This window comes from Erpetoichthys calabaricus, chromosome 9 (genome assembly GCF_900747795.2).
Source record: "Erpetoichthys calabaricus chromosome 9, fErpCal1.3, whole genome shotgun sequence".
In the NCBI taxonomy this organism is placed as follows: Eukaryota; Metazoa; Chordata; class Cladistia; order Polypteriformes; family Polypteridae; genus Erpetoichthys; species Erpetoichthys calabaricus.
In genome coordinates this window covers 184,098,945-184,120,633 of record NC_041402.2, presented here as the reverse complement: position 1 = coordinate 184,120,633, position 21,689 = coordinate 184,098,945, and the positions used below count along the sequence as shown (strand labels likewise).

At 40.7% G+C, this 21,689-nt stretch overlaps 1 protein-coding gene across 1 annotated transcript in view; it reads left to right on the top strand.

Moving 5' to 3' along the window:
• Window positions 1-21,689, top strand: part of tbc1d13 (TBC1 domain family, member 13) — a 60,955-nt gene that overhangs the window by 27,508 nt on the left and 11,758 nt on the right. The window contains exons 5-9 of the mRNA XM_028808586.2: window positions 893-992; window positions 3,275-3,357; window positions 3,752-3,911; window positions 10,375-10,585; window positions 16,827-16,990. Coding sequence (XP_028664419.1) covers window positions 893-992; window positions 3,275-3,357; window positions 3,752-3,911; window positions 10,375-10,585; window positions 16,827-16,990 — 718 coding nt within the window. The remainder of the gene's footprint in view (window positions 1-892; window positions 993-3,274; window positions 3,358-3,751; window positions 3,912-10,374; window positions 10,586-16,826; window positions 16,991-21,689) is intronic.

Below are 21,689 nucleotides of genomic sequence, written 5' to 3'. Positions count from 1 at the left end.
CATATAAAGAAAAAGTTTGGCTTGGATCAAGTCAGTAGTAATTATATGTAATGATTAAAAAAATGATGTTTTTCATTTGTACTGTATATATTAAAAATGTTTGCGTTAAAAAAATAAGAGCGATAAGCCTTTTTTCTTTTGGACAGCAGGTCAATTCTTCACTTCTAAGTCGCCTATAGATCTTCATTTGTTCTGTTCTCAAAGTCTGCTAATGTTATGTTCCAGCCAGGGGGCTCAAATCTTTATTTTATGTGGTTTTTGTTCATTTTTGATTCTTTTATTTACACTAATCTTCCTGGTTATTATTTGTATTCTTTGTTTTTCATTTTGTCGTTGTATCAATGCCTTTGTTAAGTTTCATGTGTTTTCTTGTGGTGGGTGCAGCCCATCTGACAATCAATGGGCTCTTGCCTATAAATCCAGAGGGTCCCTCACAGTTCCTGGTGGTTCATTTTAAATGTGCTGGTGAATTTTTGTGTTTCTGCTGTGCTTTTTGTTATTTCTGTATTTTTGACTTTGCTCTGGATTTGTTTCTTGGGACTGTGTTTTCTTGGGATTGCCTTATTGTTTAGGAAAATTCTTGATGCCTTTTGTGCTCTAGGGATCTTAATTGTTTGACCGAGCATTTTTGTGGAATTTAAACTTTTCTATTTTGAATATAATTCTGTGTTTTCCCTTGTTACTAGGCAGGTTTGACAGTTTTCCTCTATAGTAGACATTTTTAGGAGTGGCATTTTTTGGGATTTGTGTGCTTTGGGACTCTAGTGAACTGCTTCACAGCATACACAAATGCGATGTACCTGTAGCAAAGTGAGCTACATTTCTGAGTGAGTATTCAAAGTGAGCATTTCTGCATTATTTACGTTATTTCTTTTTTCATTTTTTTCCCTAGAGAGCTATATGCACAGTTTTTGAAGGAGATGATCATCCAGCCTGGCATTGCAAAAGCTAACCTGGGTTTGTCCAGAGAAGATGTTACTCTGGAAGATCATGTAAGGATTCATATTATCTAATTTTTTTATGTAAAGTCAAAAACACAAGTAAGGATTCACTTTTGGTTGGGAGGGGAAATTCACTTAATCAACTGAAATCCATACATTGATTGCTTTTGTAAAAATTGTTTTATTGAGAACAAGGAACAGGGACTGAGCTTTAAAAAATAAATTATTTTCAGGTTGAAATGTTAACAGTAGGTAATAAAACTTATTCTGTATATTTTGCTTAGCGTCTATTTTTGCAATAAAGTTGATCCAAATATTTTAAATTTTATATACAGATTAACGTACATTAACGTCCCCATTTAGAAATTTAGAAGAATTCATCAGTGAACCCAAAGCTAATGTGCCTTTATAAGCAGAATATAGTGCCATTTTCAGCATTGGACCTGGAGGTGACCCCTGTCAAGGAGAGTAATTGGCCACTTCCTGCTGCAGAAAGCAGAAACTGTGAATAGGAATCTGATAGAACGGATCAGAAGATGATGATCGAGTAAAAGACTATGTCCACATTCCAATACTTAGTTTAAAAAACACAGATATTTGTCGTCTTTTTCACCTCTCATCCACAGTATCCTACGTGCTTTTAGCGACTGAAAAACGGAGACTTTTGAAAACAAGCTCTCCAGAGCCGTATATATATTTCTGAAAATGCCGGCTCAGCTTTGCAGTGTGAATGGCTTAAAATGGAGAGTTTTAAAAACACAGACTCTGATTGCGCTCATTACACGGCCCTTCTACAAGCGCTGGAAAGTGTGACTGTACTTGCACTGACATGACTTCTGTCTGTACTCTCAGGCTCTTTGCTCACCTTATACTCGTGTGTTATTCTCAATAATAATTACTTCTCATTGTCAGGCCAAGCAACATACTCTTGGATCTTTTTTTTTTTTTCTTTTCATATCTGCCTTTGCTGTTCTGTTTGCAAACGTAAGCTGAAAATGAATATCTGCCGTGGAGGCCAATTCCTTTTCCTGTTTACCGCTCTGCACGTATGTGCATTTTTGGTCATTTTAATGTGAGCTTTGATACTGTCATAAACAATGTGAAAATGCTGCTGTGGATAGAAATCATTTTCATTTAATAACGCTACTTTTAACGGATAATGTAGTAGTGTGGAATGTAGCTTAAGGAGAATTATGGAGGTGTGACTGAGGGTATTGTCAGTGGGGAAACAGAACAACACTGTCCTCACCTGACAGAGGTAGGAATTCTATAAAGTAAAGCCTTTGTGAGATGCATTTAGTTTTTGAATTCTCCCTTGTGAGCTCTTCTTTGTTTAATTGATAATTTGTGGTCTGGCATAATGTGCCAGCTTAAAAAGATGGCACTGAGACACTCCAGGAGATTGCAATAGGCTGGCAATATGACCCAGTGACTAAGTCACAAATACATCACAAGGTTGCTGGTTCAATCCCCTAAAGCCGATGTCACATTTTTGTTGTGGGGAATGTCATGTATGCTGATCACAGTCACCAATCTCGTCCCTGCATCATGTCGCATCACATGACTGGAAGTTGCGGCCCATGTCACATTTTCCAGTCGAGCGCCAGTCTTCCAGCACTGTTGTGCTTGCCCCTTTTTCTGACAGCCAATAGCGTGCTGCCTTTTTGATTCAGTACTGTATGAAGGATCAGCAGCAATCTCCATCCTTTATTTGTCCCATTCTGTTAGGGTATGTAAAATATGAGAAAACAGACAGGTGAGCTTCTCTTCTGTTCGAGAGCTCCACAGTACCATGCTACCTTACAGAGCCAGTGTGGAGAGTTAATAGCTGCGGTGCATTCAGCTGCAGTCTCTGCCCATTTTATCTTTTTTCCATTCTGTTGTAGTACATAAAACACAAGTCATCAGACAGACGAGCTTCTCTTCTATTTGTAAAGTTTAAAATGTACCTTTTCCTTATTCCTCGTCGTTGCATTCTATGCACTGTACTTCTGGCTGAATGCTAACTGGTTCTCAACTCTCGCATGTGAAGAGCAAACAGGTTTGATTTGATCCGAGCCAGTCACAGACGAGTTGGTGTCAGTTGTTGGGTTTGTCTCATTGGACGATCGTCTTCAGAGGAGCACACAACCAACTGACTAAGGTTATGTAAATGAAGTCTGTGACTGAAAATGCCTGGAAAAGTCTTCTAATGCGACATGGCCTTAAGTCACTTAACCTGCCTGTACTCCAGTTGTTAAAAGTAGATCTGTAAACATCTGTAATGTGTCCGGAGTATGCATGTAAGATTTATTTAATTATAAACTTTTTTTTTTGTGTTTTTTGTTAAATAGCCTCTGAATCCAAACCCGGACAGTCGCTGGAATACCTATTTCAAGGACAACGAAGTTCTTCTTCAGATAGATAAAGATGTCAGGTACATACTGCTTCATTTGACTGTTTATTTCTGTGTAGCTTGCTGTGCTCCTTCTTTGTGGTGGTCTTTTGACATTGAAAAGGCTCTCTCCTGCCTCACAGCTTTTATCCCCTTTTCCAGTCACTCTAAGTTGGAAGAGTCCTAGCAGTTTTTGTTTTTCTGTGAACTAGTACTGCAGATTTTGTTTTCTTTTATCCTGGACTCTGCAATTTACTTCTTCCAAAAGGGCAGAAATCCTTGTAAGGTTGCAGATTACAATATATTGCTCTCTTGTCAAGCTGCTTATGATGACTGATCTGATTGGGAGCGTTCGCTATGAACACAAGTATGCAACTAATGCTGTTCCTTCTGAAAATGGACACACTTACAGTGTATATTCCTCCTTTTCCCTCAGACGGCTTTATCCAGACATGGCATTTTTCCAGAGACCAACCGAGTACCCTTGCCGGCTTATTCTGGATCCACAGAATGAGTATGAAACACTCCGGAAAAGGGTGGAGCAGACTACCTTGAAGGCACAGACTGTTGCAAAGAATCGCAGTGGAGTCACCAACGTGAGTCCCGACTATACTTGTTTTGGTAGAGCAGGAGAAAGCAAACCGTGCTGTGCCTTTTAAGAGAAAGGTCATCTGTGCCAGGGCATTTGGGGGTTAGAAGTGTGCAAAATAGTCTGTGGCTCTCAAGCAGTCATTCAGCTTTTAGCTTACTTATCTGTAAGGCTGTGCCTTTATTTTTTATAAACTCTATTGTAGAATTCTTTATAAAGAAGTTCAGATAGCAGGTATTTAGATACTGGCAGACATAATCCATAAAGCACTTATGAAGTTTAACAAACAAGAGGAAACTATTTAGTTTATCGCAGTTGTTTGGTTAACTAATCACTAAGCTGCTCCACATTTCATCCATATCAAAGTTGTTAAGATAATCACTTCAGCTCCATGACACAATAGGTTGTTCCAGATCCCTACATCCATTTACCATATATGCTCACGTATAAGGAGGGTCTTGAAACCTGAAAAATTGATCATAAAATCAGACCCCGCCTTGTACGCCCGTTCAAAAATGCAACACTTCATTTTTTTTTTTTACATCTTCTTGCCTCCTCCAATCTCACATCAGTTTCTCAGACACATTGAATTTTGTTGCAGCAGCGCTGTTACCAACTTCTTTTTCCACTTCAACGATGTTTAATTTAAAACCAGCTTCTTATTTTCTTCTGATCGAATGCTCCATCGCAGATAAGGGAAGCTCTTACGATAAAGGTGTATGAGGGTGTGAGACACAAATCACTGCAAACGTTGCTTCGGAATAGTTTGGGTATTACCATGTGGGCACGTAGGCACAATAGAGAGAAAGCGAGCTGAGGAGCACATGCTGATACAGCGCATTGCCGCACCCACATAGAAAGAAAAGGCCATGTACTCTGTGGTTACTGTCTCAGGTGGGCGTTACCATATCATAGTCCCCTGGACCAATAGTGTGAGTTTTCTGCATTCGACTTATACGAACGACATTATAAAATACCAGAAATTATACAGTAAAATCAAGTCCCAACTTATCCGTGGGAGACTTTCTCTGCGAGTATATACGGTATGTGTAGAGGTGCTGCCTGACTTTAATGTTAAATGCACTTCCCTTAGTCTCCGCTTGTTGTCCTCCAGTACATGAGTCTCTCAATGTGTTTACACGCACACACACATAATCAGGTTAGGGTGAATAACCCGCTTAAAGCAGAAACCTAGTTTCATAATAATCCGTCTTTACATGTGGAAGTAACGTTATGCAGTTCTCCTTTGACAAAACACTCCGATGTCATTAATCAGAGCAGAAAAGATTTAAACATCATCATTGGCCACCTAGAATCCGAAAATCAGCCTGACACCTGTTATACTTTTCTTGTGTTTTATAAATATGTTTAGTCGAGCTAATGCTTTATTTATAGGTTTCTGTTTCTGGATTGCATGCAGCACAGTCAGTTCTGCTTGGCTGTGGGACTGAGTCCTACAAAGGACCGGCATACTGGTACATGTGCTTCTTAATCTTACACCCAGCGTTGCTGGAATAACAATAGTAATATCCATCCATTATCCAACCCGCTGTATCCTAACTACAGGGTCACGGGGGTCTGCTGGAGCCAATCCCAGCTAACACAGGGCTCAAGGCAGGAAACAAACCCCGGGCAGGGCGCCAGCCCACCGCAGGGCACACACACACACCATGCACACACTAGGGACAATTTAGAAGCGCCAATGCACCTAACCTGCATGTCTTTGGACTGTGGGAGGAAACCCACGCAGACACGGGGAGAACATGCAAACTCCACGCAGGGGGGACCCGGGAAGCGAACCCGGGTCTCCTAACTGCGAGGCAGCAGTGCTACCCACTGCGCCACCATGCCACCCACAATAATAATAATGCACATATTTTTACTTCAATAAAATAAGTATTGCATTAGGTCACTTGTTGCTTTAAAAAGTAATCAGACGATGTAGCACACATTACTTTTATCGTGTTACCCCACTGCTCTTGAGATTGTGTACTGTTTGTTCAACTCTTCAACATCATTTCATCGATTTATGAAATATTGAGACAGAATATTTCAGACAGGTGAAGGAATAATGTGATTGCCTGAACATCTTCCTCTTGAAATTTATTTTGTGGATTGCTTCTGCCAGTGCCTGCTGAAAACGTGTGCCAAATGAAATACACACTTAGGCTGGCAGAGTGCAACAGACATGAGCAGACTACAAAATCTTTAATTGAAACCTGGTTATAGGCTTACATGGACACATAATCGGGTTATTTGTGGAGAACTCTACCTCTGTTAATTAAGTTTCCCAGAGGCCACTAACTTAATTTCTCTAACTGGAATAAGAGTTTATGTGGCATCTCAGACATCAGTTTTTTTTGTGAATAATCAAATTATTGAAGTACATGCAAACACACCAACTGTCTTAACTGAAAGTATTCTAATAGATGTTTTTCAAAGCCTTTGAAACTTCTCAAGAACCTGAATTAGGTTCCCACTTCACTCTACTAAGCTGGACATGCCTTGATTACTTTTTCGTACACAGCTTCTAGATCTTTTTTATATCTTTTTTTTTTGTAGTATAGTGACCAGGACTGCTGGCAGAACTCCAGTTGCCGTATGAGAATAACAATCTCTCGTGTCTTTTCAACAGATTTTAAGCTTAACATTTTATTTCTCTTTTTAATGACTTTTGTACAATCGCAGTGTCAATGAAACCTCTAAAGGCTTTCGAAACATTTTCTTCTTACATATCTTATATTTATAACTGTACATTTTACTTTTCCCAGCAAGTAACACTTTGCTGTTTCCTAGAAAGAAACTCCAGTTCTGATAACTGTCCAGATCTGTTTGATTTTTTTTTGGTAACCTACTTAGTATTTCCTTTTGCATCAATGATAGTTTCATCTGAAGAGTTTAAGTTGGCTGACAATATCAGACTCCACGTCATTGATGGAAGTAACGCGTAATGTCTTTACTGGAGACCTCCTCCCATGCTGAGGATGTAAAGGCTATCAACGAGTCAAACCACCCAAGTTGTATAACATGATCATTTAATTGGAGAAACCTCAATTTCTTTCAGTTCTTTTTCTACAGTTGTGGCTAAAAGTTTTGAGAATGACACAAGTATTGCTTTTCACAAAGTTTGCTGCTTCAGTGTTTTTAGATCTTTTTGTCAGATGTTTTTATGGCATACTGAAGTAGAATTACAAGCATTTCAAATGTTTCTAAAGCTTTTATTGACAATTACATTAAGTTTATGCAAAGAGTCAATATTTGCAGTGTTGGCCCTTCTTTCTTTTTCAAGACCTCTGTACTTTGCCCTGGCAGGCTGTCAGTCAACTTCTGGGCCCAATCCTGACTGATGGCAGCCCCTTGTTGCATAATCAGTGCTTGGAGTTTGTCAGAATTTGTGGGTTTGTTTGCCCACCTGCCTCTTGAGGATTTACCACAAGTTCTCAATGGGATTAATCTGGGGAGTTTCCTGGGCATGGACCCAAAATTTCAATGTTTTGTTCTCCAAGCCACTTAGTTCTCATTTTTTGCCTTATGGCCCGGTGCTTAATAATAATAATAATAATACATTTTATTTATATAGCACCTTTCCCATGCTCAAGGCACTTACAGAATATAGTAAAGAACGGCAGCGTATACAGCATATAGCATTGTACAAACCAGAGAAATAAATAAAGATTAAGACAGTGAATTCTGAAAAAAAAAAAAAAAAAGAAACAGACAACATAACTGATGGTCTCACACACACACACATACAGGTTACATTGGCATCTGGACAGAGAAGTAAACTGAGAGAAGGGTAATAAAGTCAAGTAGAGCTAAAAGCCTTCCTGAACAGATGAGTTTTGAGTTGTTTTTTAAAAGAATTCATGGAGTCAGCTGACCTGATTAATTTCGGTAGGCCATTCCAGAGTCTGGGCGCTATACAGCTGAAGGCCCTGTCACCCATGGAGTGCAGATTAGTGAGGGGCACAACAACATTACCAGAATCAGAGGACCTTAGTGTGCGGGCAGGCACATAGTGATGGAGAAGGTCACTGATGTAGTTTGGCGTGAGGTTATTTAAGGCTTTGTAAGTTGTTAGTAGGATTTTATATTCGATTCTGTAAGACGCAGGGAGCCAATGGAGACGGAGCAGGATGGGTGTGATGTGCTCACTGCTGCTGGTTCGAGTAAGGACTCTTGCAGCTGAGTTTTGAATAAGCTGGAGCTGTGATATAAGCTTAGAAGGGGGACCTGCCAGTAGGGAATTACAATAATCGATGCGGGATGTGATAAAAGCATGGACAAGTTTCTCAGCGTTAGTAAAGGAGAGGAAGGAGCGAACACGGGATATGTTACGGAGGTGAAAGTAAGAAAGTTTCTTAATGTGATTTATGTGGGCGGAATAAGAGAGGGAGGAATCAAAAATGACACCAAGATTTTTTACAGTAGATGCAGGTCTGATGAGATCACTGCCAAGATAGACTGGGAAGGAGCACATTTTATTAAGTTGCATTTTAGTCCCAATTTGCAGGAGTTCAGTTTTATTGCAATTTAATTTTAAAGAGTTCTGCTCCATCCAGGTTTTAATTTCACTAAGGCAGGTTGTGAGCTGAGAAAGCTCTGATAAAGTTCCACTTTTAACATTGAAGTAGAGCTGGGTATCATCTGCATAAAAATGATAACCCAGTCCATAGCTACGGATAATATGGCCAAGGGGAAGCATGTAAATACAGAAAAGCAGAGGACCGAGGACAGAGCCTTGAGGGACTCCTTGTGTGACTGGCGCTGAGTTGGATCTGCTGTTGCCAAGACTAACAAACTCTTGCCTATCAGTCAGATAGGACTTGAACCACTGGAGGGCAGTGCCAGAAATACCCAGCATGTTCTCCATTCTGGACAGTAGAAGGTCATGTCTGACAGTGTCAAATGCTGCACTGAGGTCTAACAGAATTAATATGCTGGTTTGTCCAGAGTCTGCTGCCATAAGCAAATCATTGGTTACCCGTAGCAGAGCAGTTTCACAGCTGTGCCGCGCCCTGAAACAGACTGAAAGGGTTCCATCAAATTATTAGAGGTTAGGTAATTGGTGAGTTGGGAAGCTACAACACGCTCAAGAACGTTTGACAGGAAAGGTAAGTGGCAAATAAGCCGGAAATTGTTAAGATTGTCAGCATCGAGACCAGACTTTTTTAACATTGGGGTTACAGAAGCAATTTTAAAAGTGAGCGGCACAGAGCCAGTGTCAAGGGATGAGTTTATTATTGTTGTAACAGTCGGGATTATGGCTTGAAGGCAGGATTTAAGTAGTGTGGTGGGGATGGGGTCCAGTACGCAAGTAGTCGGCCTCATCTTACAAAGCAGGTTATTAACAGACGCAGATGTGACTTCATCATTTTGGTCACCAAACTGTTCTTGGATGGTTGGGAGAAGTTGCTCTCGGAGGATGTTTTAGTCCCATTCTTTATTCATATTCATCGCTCGGGATCAGGGCACAACCAGTGCAGAGCTTGCTCAGGAATGGCAGCAGGCAGGTGTGAGTGCATCTGCACACACAGTGAGGTGAAGACCTTTGGAGGATAGCCTGTTGTCAAGAAGGGCAGCAAAGAAGCCAAGACAAACATCAGGGACAGACTGATATTCTGCAAAAGGTACAGGGATTGTACTGCTGAGGACTGCTGAAGTAAAGTCATTTTCTCTGATGAATCCCTTTTCCGATTGTTTGGGACATCTGGAGAAGAAAAGGTGAGCAGTGCTACCATCAGTCCTGTGTCATGCCAACAGTAAAGCATCCTGAGACCATTCATGTGTGGAGTTGTTTCCCAGCTAAGGCAGTGGGCTCACTCACAATTTGGCCTAAGTACACCAAAAAACCTCCGAGAGCAACTTCTCCCAACCATCCAAGAACAGTTTGGTGACCAACAATGAACAATCCAGCATGATGGAGCACCAGGCCTTAAGGCAAAAGTGAGAACTAAGTGGCTTGGGAAACAAAAGATCGAAGTTTGGGGTCCATGGCCTGGAAACTCTCCAGACCTTAAATCCCATTGAGAACTTGCAGTCAATCCACAAGAGGTGAGTGGACAAACAAAAACCCACCAATTCTGACAAACTTCAAGCATTGATTCTGCAAGAATGAGCTGCCATCAGTCAGGATTTGGCCCAGAAGTTGATTGCCAGCCTGCCAGGGCGAACTGCAGAGGTCTTGAAAAAGAAAGAACGGCCAACACTGCAAATATGGACTCTGCATAAACTTAATGTAATTGTCAACAAAAGCCTTTGAAACTTCTGAAATGCTTGTAATTCTACTTCAGTCTACCACAGAAACGTCTGACAAAAAGATCTAAAAACACTGAAGCAGCAAACTTGTGAAAAACAACACTTGTGTCATTCGCAAAACTTTTGGCCACGACTGTAGCTTTTCTGATAAATGATATTTGCAGTTTTCATATTTTCTGTCTTTTTTGTTGTTTTTTTTTTTTTTTGCTTAGGTGAGCTCTCCTGCGAAAACTCAGTCCTCATACCCCTCAAATGAATATGAAGTTCTACCCAATGGGTGTGAAGCACACTGGGAGGTAGTGGAACGAATTCTTTTTATCTATGCCAAGTTGAATCCTGGCATAGCATACGTGCAAGGGATGAATGAAATTGTGGGTCCTATTTATTACACGTTTGCAACGGATCCCAACAACGAATGGAAAGGTAGGGCAACCTTTAACCATGAGAAGCCCTTCTCAGCAGTGCATCTTGAGCATAGCAGGTCACTCTCCTTGGTTTGCTTCATGTGTGTCTAGTTCAAGAACTAAATTATTTTAAAAATGAAATCACCTAATCCACATTGTGTATATTGTTGCCACTAAGGGGCATCATAGACCCCCAAACCTCAGACACATTTACACTGACTACAGTCCCAGATTCAAATTGACCTTTTTTATTACATAACATACCTTTTCATAGGTCTCACAACAAGCAACACTCTTTCTTCTTCTTTCTTTCTCTTTCCATTCCTTTTCTTCTCTGGGCAAGCCTTGTCCGACTCTGAACCCTGAGTGGACGGAGGTGCCCCCTTTTATGCTGGACCTGGGAATACTACCAAGAGAGTTGATCTCACTTTTAATAATTTAATTTCAATGCGTGGACACCCAGTTGTTTCTTGCAATGCAGTTGTTCACACTCATGTGACTCTTATCGCCTATCCTTGGTGATTTTGGAGTGTGGAAATGACCGGGGGGAGTGTGTAGGTGTACGATGGAGAAGACCCCTAGATGCCCCTCTTCTTAAGTGACTTGACTTTTAGTCAGAATTGAGTGGAGTCAATAGAGTCCTGTGATTATAACAGCGATAACAGAATTTGCACACTCATATTTTGAATAAAGTCGAGCCCTCGCATCTTATTCTTTGAAATAGCAGATAAATCAGAAGTAGACTTAAGCAAAAGATAGACCTGTATCTGTTGAGTGGTGTTCAGATTCACACAGTCTGAAACTGGTGATTTATTTATTTTAGTTAGGGGACACCACGAACACACCTAGCTATGCGTCAGCACCCACACGCATAACACAGTGGCAGAAATGAATTGATAATAAGGAATATATTAAACAATTAAAGGGGCAAAAAAAAAAAAAACAATTAACAAACAGTGCACTTGAAAATTCCACCCCAATTACCATGAGAGTGATAAATATTTAACCAGCACAAAAACCTGACAAAGCACTAACCACAAAATGGTAAATTATAAGCACTCAAGAGTTCAATCACAGACACTCCAGTTCCACAGATACAAACAGTAATGATGAAGAGCTGTTATGTGAAGATCTGAATTGATTAGGAGCGCTCCCCCAGACGAAGACATACCCAAACAAGACAAAGTTGCATGAACAAGCAGACTCAGGACAAGAATATAAATGCAGACATCTTGTAAACCATGGTGGTCGTATTTATAATCCGATTGAGGGTGAAGTGTTGAAACAAATGAATGTAAATGATCACAGTTCTTTCCAGCATACTATGGCTGCTTTTTCAAAGTAGTGCCTCATCATATTTCTTCACAGCATTCTCCACACAAGTGTGAACCTCCCCAGTGGTGCCTAGTACTCCTGGGGTTGCTGGGAATCGCAGGCCGATCAAGTAACGCAGTTACAGACTGTAAGGAAAACCTGGAATCACCACCTGCTTCACTCTAAAAAATCACTTTAGAAAATGATGAATAAAAACACTTTCTACCTATCGAATTTACAGAGTTAGATTACTTTTCCTAAATTGCCAGATCAACACAGTATGGCATCTGAGGAGGAGGAGGAGGTTAGGAGCAGGCGCTGATACAGCACATTGCTGCACCCACCACATGACGAACCAACTCAGGATCCCAGATTAGGACCCGAGTGCAGCCATGCAACGGGTGACCACTTCCAATTTATTAAACTGAATATTAGATTGGTGATTTTTTTTTTTTTTTTTTTTTTTTTTAGCTCCCACCAATATCTTTTTTTATTTAATATTTTTATTTTATTAATTTTCATTGTAATCATTCCATACAAACAGATCAATTTATAACCCAACAAATTTGAAAACATATTTGAAAACAAATCATTGGTGATTTTTTTTAGAATGTTGCTAAACTGAGTGTTAGATTGAAACAATTTGCTGATTTTTTTTTTTTTTTTTTTGTAAATAGTAAACCAAATAATGTAAAAAGATTATTGCCTCCATGGCACGAGAGTAATGCTTTGTATTTGACTTATTTGTATTTATTTAATAACATAAGTGCATTCTGAAACCCGCAGTTTATGGCAACATGGAGTAACAGTCTATCCCAGCACCATTGACCACGAGGAAGGAGATAATCTTGGAAGATGTGGTAGTCCACTTACACTCACCCTCACAATTTCGAATTACTAAAACATTCATGGCTTCAGGGTGGTGGTGGAAAACTGCAGCACTAGAAGAAAATCCCATGCGGGTACAGGGAGAATGTGCAAATTCCACACAGATAACATTCAGGCTGGGAATTTGAACCCAGGCTCCTGGATCTATGTATAGCATCAATAACAGCAACTACTATGACACTATGCTGTCTTAATTATTTACTAATTAATTAATGTGTTTTCAAATGAATATTTTCTTAGAATTGCACAGTGATGAACTTTGTAGGGCGGCATGGTGGCGCAGTGGTAGCGCCTCGCAGTAAGGAGACCTGGGTTCACTTCCTGGTTCCTCCCTTTGTGGAGTTTGCATGTTCTCCCCGTGTCTGCGTGGGTTTCCTCCCACAGTCCAAAGACATGCAGGTTCAGTGCATTGGTGATCCTAAATTGTCCCGTGTGGGTGTGTATGTGTGTGCCCTGCAGTGGGCTGGCGCCCTGCCTGGGATTTGTTCCTGCCTTGCGCCCTGTGCTGGCTGGGATTGGCTCCAGCAGATCCCTGTGACCCTGTGTTAGAATATAGCGGGTTAGATAATGGATGGATGAACTTTGTTGCTTAAACCGCTGTGCAGTTAGCAACAGCTCATTGCAGTATAGAGTGCTTTAATTTATTGAACAGTGGTTTCAGAAGCCTGTATAGGTTGAGTATCCCTAATGTGAAACTCATCCATCCATCCATTCATTTTCCAACCCGCTGAATCTGAACACAGGGTCATGGGGTTCTGCTGGAGCCAATCTCAGCCAACAGAGGGCGCAAGGCAGGAAACAAACCCCGGGCAGGGCGCCAGCCCACCGCAGGGCACAAACACCCACACACCAAGCACACACTAGGGACAGTTTAGAATCGCCAATGCACCTAACCTGCATGTCTTTGGACTGTGGGAGGAAAGCCATGTAGACACGGGTAGGGCATGCAAACTCCACGCAGGGAGGACCCAGAAGGCGAACCCGGGTCTCCTAACTGCGAGGCAGCAGCACTACCCACTGCGCCACCGTGTCGCCCATATGTGAAACTCAAAAATCCAAATTGTTTTGAGCACCAACATGTTACCACTAGTGGAAAATTCCATACTTGACCTCCCTTGCCTATGTGGGGCTCTGACCACTGTCCCATTTTTTTTTTTTTTTCTTTTCTTATACCAATGAGCAGATGTGAATAAACACATGAAGAGATACTTAGTGTTTACAACTGACGTCTTCAATCCCACTTTGAATTTCAAGAGGTGCACCAACACACAGATGACAAGTAGGGGTGATGGGAGTCGGTCCGAGTAAAGCCATAGTTGCGTTACCAGAACATTATAACAATGTAGATGAGAATGGGCTATTCAGCCCAACAAAGCTCACCAGTTCTATTCACTTAATTCTTCTAAAATAAGATCAAGTCTAATTTTATAACTCCCTTAAGTCCTGCTGTCCACCACACTGCAAAATTTACCCTTAACAAGTTTCCAACTATGCCCCCATGTTCTTGATGATCTCATTTTAAAATTACCGTCTCAATCCACTGGACTAATTCCCGTCATCAGTTTTAAACACTTCAGTCATGTCTCCCCTTAATCTTCTTTTGCTTAAACTGAAAAGGCTCAGCTGTTTTAATTTTTCTTTATAATTCATTCCCTGTAGTCCTGGAATCAGCGCAGTTGCTCTTCTCTAGACTCTTTCTAGCACTGCTATGTCCTTTTTGAGGTTTGGAGATCAAAACTGCACCCCCCAGTACTCCAGATGAGGCCTCACCAGTGCGTTATAAAGCCTGAGCAGAACCTCCTGTGACTTGTACTCCACACATCAAGGCGCTATATAACCTCACATTCTGTTAGCCTTCTTAATGGCTTCTGATAGTGTTGAGTCCACTACGACTTTAGATTTTCAGACTTCCCATTGTGTATTCAGACCTAACAGTTTTATTTTCTACGTGTAATGCTTTACATTTACTACACAGTTCTACCCAACCCTGTATGTTGTCCACATCCATCTGTGATGATTCAATGGATTCTACACTATCTGCCAATCCATCAAGCTTGGTATCACCTGCACACTTCCCTAGCTTGTTATTTATATTCCTATCCAAATTATGTATATATGTTAAAAATAGCAGTGGCCCCAGCACTGACCCCTGCTGGACACCACTCTTAACATCACCCACTTCTGATAAAGTTCCTTGCACCATCAACCTCTGCTTCCTGTGTCTGAACCAGTTTTGCATCCATCTACACAGCACACCCTGAACAGCCACTTCTTTTAGTTTGATTCTCAACCTCTCATGTGATACCTTCTCAAATGCTTTCTCAAAGTCAAGATAAATAAAATCATATGCTCCATTTAGATCATGTCCTTTTGTTGCTTCCTCATAGAAAGGGTGAAGGGGGTGAGTAGCACAAATCAAAAGTGCTGTACGTCACAGCTTAGAGGGAGCATAGGCTCTGATGGTGGCAGTTTGTTATCGGCCATCGTCACCACCAGATTAGTGTGTATTGCTCACTGTGCTTTTTGCTTATTCTCTGTGTATAAATAACCTTTTAATTACAGACGCTTAAAAACCCTTGAAGTTGCTTTGACTGTTTTTTGGAGAAATGTGTACAGAGTATGCGTCAGGATATGAACAGAATAACTCAAAAGTAATTCATTCAATCCAAATGAATCTTTGTACAGTTAGTTATTAGCTTTGCCTATTGATTGTGAGCAAAGTCTGACATAACAGGTTTGTGTTTTTTTCACCAAGATTTGATTCATCTGTTTTATTTCACCTACTAAAATATGTGACATGTAGCTATACTTAAATAATAGCTGTGTCTGGAAAACATCAGATTTTAATTGTCATATAGTGCAGTTACCAGCCTTGACAGAGAATACATGGGACAGTTCAGCTTTGTAGTGGAAAAGACCATCTGGCTGTTGCTGTAAGGACAGTTTTGCTCTGAACATGTTTATTTGGTAACACTTTAGTTTAGGTATTGCAAACATGCATCTACTACTCGTTTACTGTTATGTAACAAGACCTTAACGTACACTTTTTTGGGTCTTCATAACACTTACAAAGCATCAGTAATGTGTTTTACCGTATATGCTCACGTATAAGTCGGGTCTTGAAACTTGAAAAATCGATCATAAAATCAGACCCCAACTTATACGCATGTTCAAAAATGCAACACTTAATTTATATTTATTTATTTATTTTTTTCTACATCTTCTTGCCTCATCCAATCTCACACCAGTTTCTCGAATTTTATTGCAGCAACGCAGTTATCAATTTCTTTTGCTACTTCAACGACATTTAATTTAAAACCAGCTTCATATTTTCTTCTGATCAAATGCTCCATCGCAGATAAGTGATGCTCTTGCGATAAAGGTGTATGAGGGTGTGAGATTTAAAAAACAGAAATCGGTGCAAACATCGCTTTGGAATAGTTTGGGTATTACTGTGTGCTCACGTAGGCACAATACATAAAAATAAAGGCCGTGTGCTCCGTGGTTACTCTCTCAGGTGGGCATTAGCATATCTCTTGGACCAATAGCGTGAGTTTTCCACATTCGACTTATATGTCCGACATTATAAAATACCAGAAATTATACAGTAAAATCAAGTCCCGACTTATCCGCGAGTATATAAGGTATTCATCTCTGCAACATGTCCTGCCAACAAAACTTGACTTTGGAGTGGTCTGAGGTGGCTTAATGGAGGCACATTTCTTTTTATATCAGATATTTAGTATCTTCCTTTTCTTCTTCTTCTTTTGGCTGCTCCCGTTAGGGGTTGACACAGCAGATTTATATTACGTATTTAGTATAAGACCTGTGAATCCTTCATATTCACAAGTAATTTTCCCATCATGTCAATATGCTACACTGCACAGAGATGAATAACTGATCTCCTGATGTTGTAGAATTGTGTGGGGAAGACCCAAAGAAGTTTATGTTAAGGTCTTGTTATATAAGAGTAAATGAGGAATACCTAAACTAAAGTGTTATTTATTTATGGGTGTATGTTTGTATTTATTTATTTATTTATGTGTGTGTTTCTCCAGAGCATGCCGAGGCAGACACATTCTTCTGTTTTACTAACCTGATGTCCGAAAACAGGGATAATTTTATCAAGAGTCTCGATGATTCACAGTGTGGCATCACCTCCAAGATGGAAAGCGTTTACTCCACTCTGAAAGAAAAGGACATGGAGCTCTATCTCAGGCTGGTGAGCTGGCTCTGCCCTGTGTCTGCCCCCTCTATGCCCGCCTGAGCTCTTCTTCCCATTGTTGCCCTCTTTCGTTATGTTTATGTCTGACAATTGCACAGTCCAGGTATGGAGGATTAACTTTGTAATTTTCACTAAATTATCTTTTTCGAAATCTTTTTGTTTTTTTTTACTTTAGATTTTTTGATAATATCAGGAATTCCGGAGTATGAGTTTGTTCTCGTATTGTCCAGTTTTTGTTTCTGTTGGAGCAACATCAACTAATCAGCTATGAAATCAAGTCTCTTACAACATAAAGCAGGGACCATTTACACAAAGGCACACATTTCACGATCGGTAACAAGGGTTTGGAAAGAAAAGCTGCTTACCTTGTGAATTTAAATCATGACCAGTTTTTTATTTCCAGGTTTGGATGGCTTTGGTATTGTTTTCATTATTGACAAAGGTGTAGTCTTTTTGCTTTTGAACACTGGTTTTACTGGCCTTTTCATGTACCTCCTGCTGATGTTAAATGCCAAGTTTCAAGCTGATTTGTTGAAAATGAATACCTCTCCTGGTACGACAGTCTTGAGTTTATTCCTGGAAAACAGAGCAACATGATCTTAGTGATCGCGGCAGAGTCTTCAATAGAGCATTGTCTTGTTTTGCAACTTTCATGTTTACAGACCACTGTCAAAATGATTTCCAGTGTGTGTGTGTTGGCGATGAGCCTGTGTATTCACTTATTGTGTTGTAGATTTGATTTGAAATGGAAACATTTGCCATTATTGCCCACCAATCTATCCTGTTTAACCCATAATGACAAAAGAAAAACATGTTTACCGAAAGGTTTGCAATTTTGTTAAAATGAAAAACTGAACTCTCTCTTAAGTATGCAGACTTTTATTTCAGTACTTTGTAGAACCCCCTTTGGCAGTAATCCACCTTTGATTCTTCTTTGTCTCTTCAAGCTTTGCACACCTGGATTTGGGCAGGTTTTTTCCAGTCTTCCTGACAGATCCTCTCAAGCTCAGTTAGACTGGATGGGGAAGTGTCTGTAAACTGCCATCTTCAGGTCTCTCCACACATGTTCTAAGGGCCACTCGGGTACACTCTAAGACTTGTCCTGATGCCACTCCAGCATTGTCCAGGCTGTATGCTTCAAGTTATTGTCATGCTGAAAGGTGAACTGTCTTTCCAGTTTGAGCCTGTGCGCACCCTCCAGCAGATTTTCCTCAAGGACCTCTCAGTATTTGGCTGCATTGATCCTTTTGACCAGTCTCACTGTCCCTGCTTTTGAGAAGCGCCCCCATATCATGATACTGCCACCACCATGCTTTACCGTAGGGATGCTTTTGTCTCATCCTTTTCCTCGTGCTTCTTGAGTCCTTTAAACGCCTGATTGATGAAGTGCTGCTGAGATGGTTGTCTTTCCAACAAGTTCTTCTGTTCCAAGAGAGGACCAGTGAAGTTCTGTTTGAGTGACCATTGGGTTGGCCAACTCTAGGAAGGGACTTGATGGTTCAAAACATCTTCCATGTGACAATTATTGAGACCACTGTACACCTAGAAACACTCAAAAGCTGTCAAAATATGCTTCTCCCCGTTCCCTGGTCTTACCACAATTTGATCATAGAGGTCCGCAGAGAGTTTCTTGGACTTGGCTTGATTTTCGTCCTGGCATGCAGTGTGAATTTTGGACCTTCTAGACACAGGTACACGTGTGACTTTCTAAGTGGTTGTCCAGTCCATTCAGTTTTTCCACAGGTGGGCTTCAATCAAGTTCTAGAAACATCTGAAGGGGACGTAAAGCAAGGAGGAGGCACCTGAGCACAATTTGGAGGGCCACAGCCAAGGGTCTGAATGCTTCTAGGAATGAGCGAGTTCAGGTTTTAATTTTTAATAAATTGGCAAATCTTTGTGAAAATGTTTTACCTTTGTCACTATGGGATTTTATGGTATTTGTTCAGGGTTTTTTAGTATTTTCATTTTTGTATTTTATTCTGGTTTAGTCTCTCCCATTCTAAATTCATAGCTTTGCATTTCTCTTATTTATCTTTATTCAGTGATTTATGTGGATAATTGTATCCATTGTGCTATACTGTATGCCCTATTGTTCATTCTGAATTTCTATGAAGTGCTTTGAGTATGGAAAAGGTGCTATATAATAAAACATTATTACTAGGGGACTTCGCTTGCCAACCCCTTTCCCATCCCTGCCTGTGCTTTGCGCCGTTGTGAAGAGGAGGGCTGAATGTGCCCCAAAGAGACGCGGCTGCTCCTCCGACACCCCCTCTTAAATGGTGATACAATGGGAAACAAATACATATTTTAACTCCTCTTTGCTCGATCAGCTACTGACTTGCCGCTGCTGCCATGTCGTGTGATCTGCGCTTTGCTCGCATACCAATTCCCCCCCGCCAGCGCCACCCGCTGTTGTGAAGAGGAGGGCTGAATGAACCCCAAGGTGACGCGGTTGCACCTCCAACACCCCCTCTTAAACGCTGATACTCTGGGAAACAAGTAACAGTTGGTTTTTTTTTTTTTTTTTACCTCCTCTTTGCTCGATCAGCTGCTGGCTTGCTGCTGCTTTTGTTCCGCGTGATCGGAATATCGGGCGGCGCTTTGAATGTTTAAAAGCCTGTACAGCACCTGTCCTTTTGTCCTCAAACACTATGCCATCTCTTTTCGCTTTTCCGTTATTTCACCGAGCAATATTTTCCGTCTGTTTGCGCTAATGCGATCTTTACTCTCATTTTTTTGGAGACTTTCGAATTTTCCTATTTCCATCATCTCTAACCTGCTCTGCATGTGTATCACAGGACCCGCTTCCAAAGTATGTTGTGATGTGCCTGTCTCGCGGGATTTGAAAGCGTCTCTCTTCCAAAGTGTCTCTCTTCAAAAGATCAAGTCTCGTCGCCGGAAAAAGTCTCGTCCCAAGATTTTTTTATATAATAGAGAGATGGGTGAAAATAGCAAATTTATCCTTTTAAAATTAAGACCACAACACAATAAAGCAGTAGTTTATTAAACAGTGGGTCATGACCCATTTTAGATCACATGTTGTCAGAATCTGAGTGGCGCAGGGTCACAATAGTGCTTAATGGGAAGGGACGTGTGCGGTTTGCGGAGTATCTTGTGATGGGTCGCTGCAGGCAGTTAATGAAAATGACATTGCTTTGTGGCGATTCTCCAAGGGGGTAGGATGTAGGTAGGCAGAGGATCTCCAAGGGGGATTCCCTGACAGTGGGATGACAATTGGCGGGGATTCTACAGAGAGAATCGGGGATGATGGCCGACGGCAATTATGAGTCTCGAAGACACAAATAAGGCACAATTGGTTTGCAAGAAAAGAAGAACCACTGCAATAAAGTGTTCAGAAAACGATGGGCGGTGAATACGTTTTGAATCCACGGTATATGTCTTACACTTCTTATTAATTGTTTAGGATCTTAAACAAGCAAATGAGCAAATAATTTTCGTAATATTGTGATAATTCCAAGAAGGAATAAAAAAAAAAAAAAAAATCAGAGATCATTACTAAGATGAAAAATAAAAAGGTCCGAGATGATCATCACTGCAGTCATATACAGAAATACAAGCAGGTGTTCACTTCCGAACATGGTTTGAGTCGATACACTTGAGTTATTTCCTGAAGGATGGAAATCATTTATTACTTCTAAAAGTTTTTGGTTTTTTTTTTTTTTCAGAACTGTGGGGTCAGGGCTGAGACATGGCAGCAAACAGCCGTGGTAACCTTTAGCGCTCACATTGCAAGTTACGGAGCCCCTTTGATCAGCAGGCCTGTCAGCCCTCATCATCTAGCTGTCATGTAAGGCCCCACCAGAAATCAGAGGCTGATACCATCAGCATTAGGCTGCAAGGGGAAAGAAAGAGGGAGAGATAAGGACGAATGTCACAGGAGAATGAGCAGAGTTGGTCAGTGAGCTGAACTGTGACATTTTGGAGGAGCTGCTCTGCTCTAATGGCACAGTTTAGAAGTCCTTATTTAAAGATGTCAAGTTGCAAGATGAACGTTGTGTAGCCTGGAGAAGGGCTTAAGGTAATGTCCATGTGTCGTATTTTTGAGAATGTAGAAGGCTTTGTGACTGTTTTTCTGTGACTCACTCTAGTGAGCTCATTGCTGTGTGTGTGTGTGTAATAATACTGCAGTTACAGTGTGCATGTCATGCCATCCAGCATTGCAAAGCCCTTTCTGTTGAGTGTGCTTTCCTCATTCTTGGCTTACTGTTACCCAAGTGTTATGTCTGTTAGTGTATATCAAGAGAGTAGTTTCTGTTTTTGTTACATCTTTACGCTGTGCCCTAAGAGAATTTGGATAAATTCTAATTTCAAGAACATGCATTCTGAGTGTGTGCTTAACTGTGTGTGAAAATTTAGGTTTTATTGAAGCTCAAGCAATTTACAACAATATATCTCTCATAATAAAATAATCTTGGGACGAGATGTGACTTTTTGAGAGACTTTTTGGTATGGAGTCCCGTGAGAGACTTTTAACATGAGATTCTTTCAAGTCACACCCTACTTACAACTATTTTCAAACAAGACCCCGGTCACCTAACCTCGGTCGTGTGAATGATTTTGTCAGACACGCTTCCTGCGCTCTCAGCTCTTATAACTTTTATCAGGACAATAATTGAAGAGCTCCGTTCCAAAATCAGCTAAGTGCAAAAGATTCATTTTGGACATAAATAGGAAA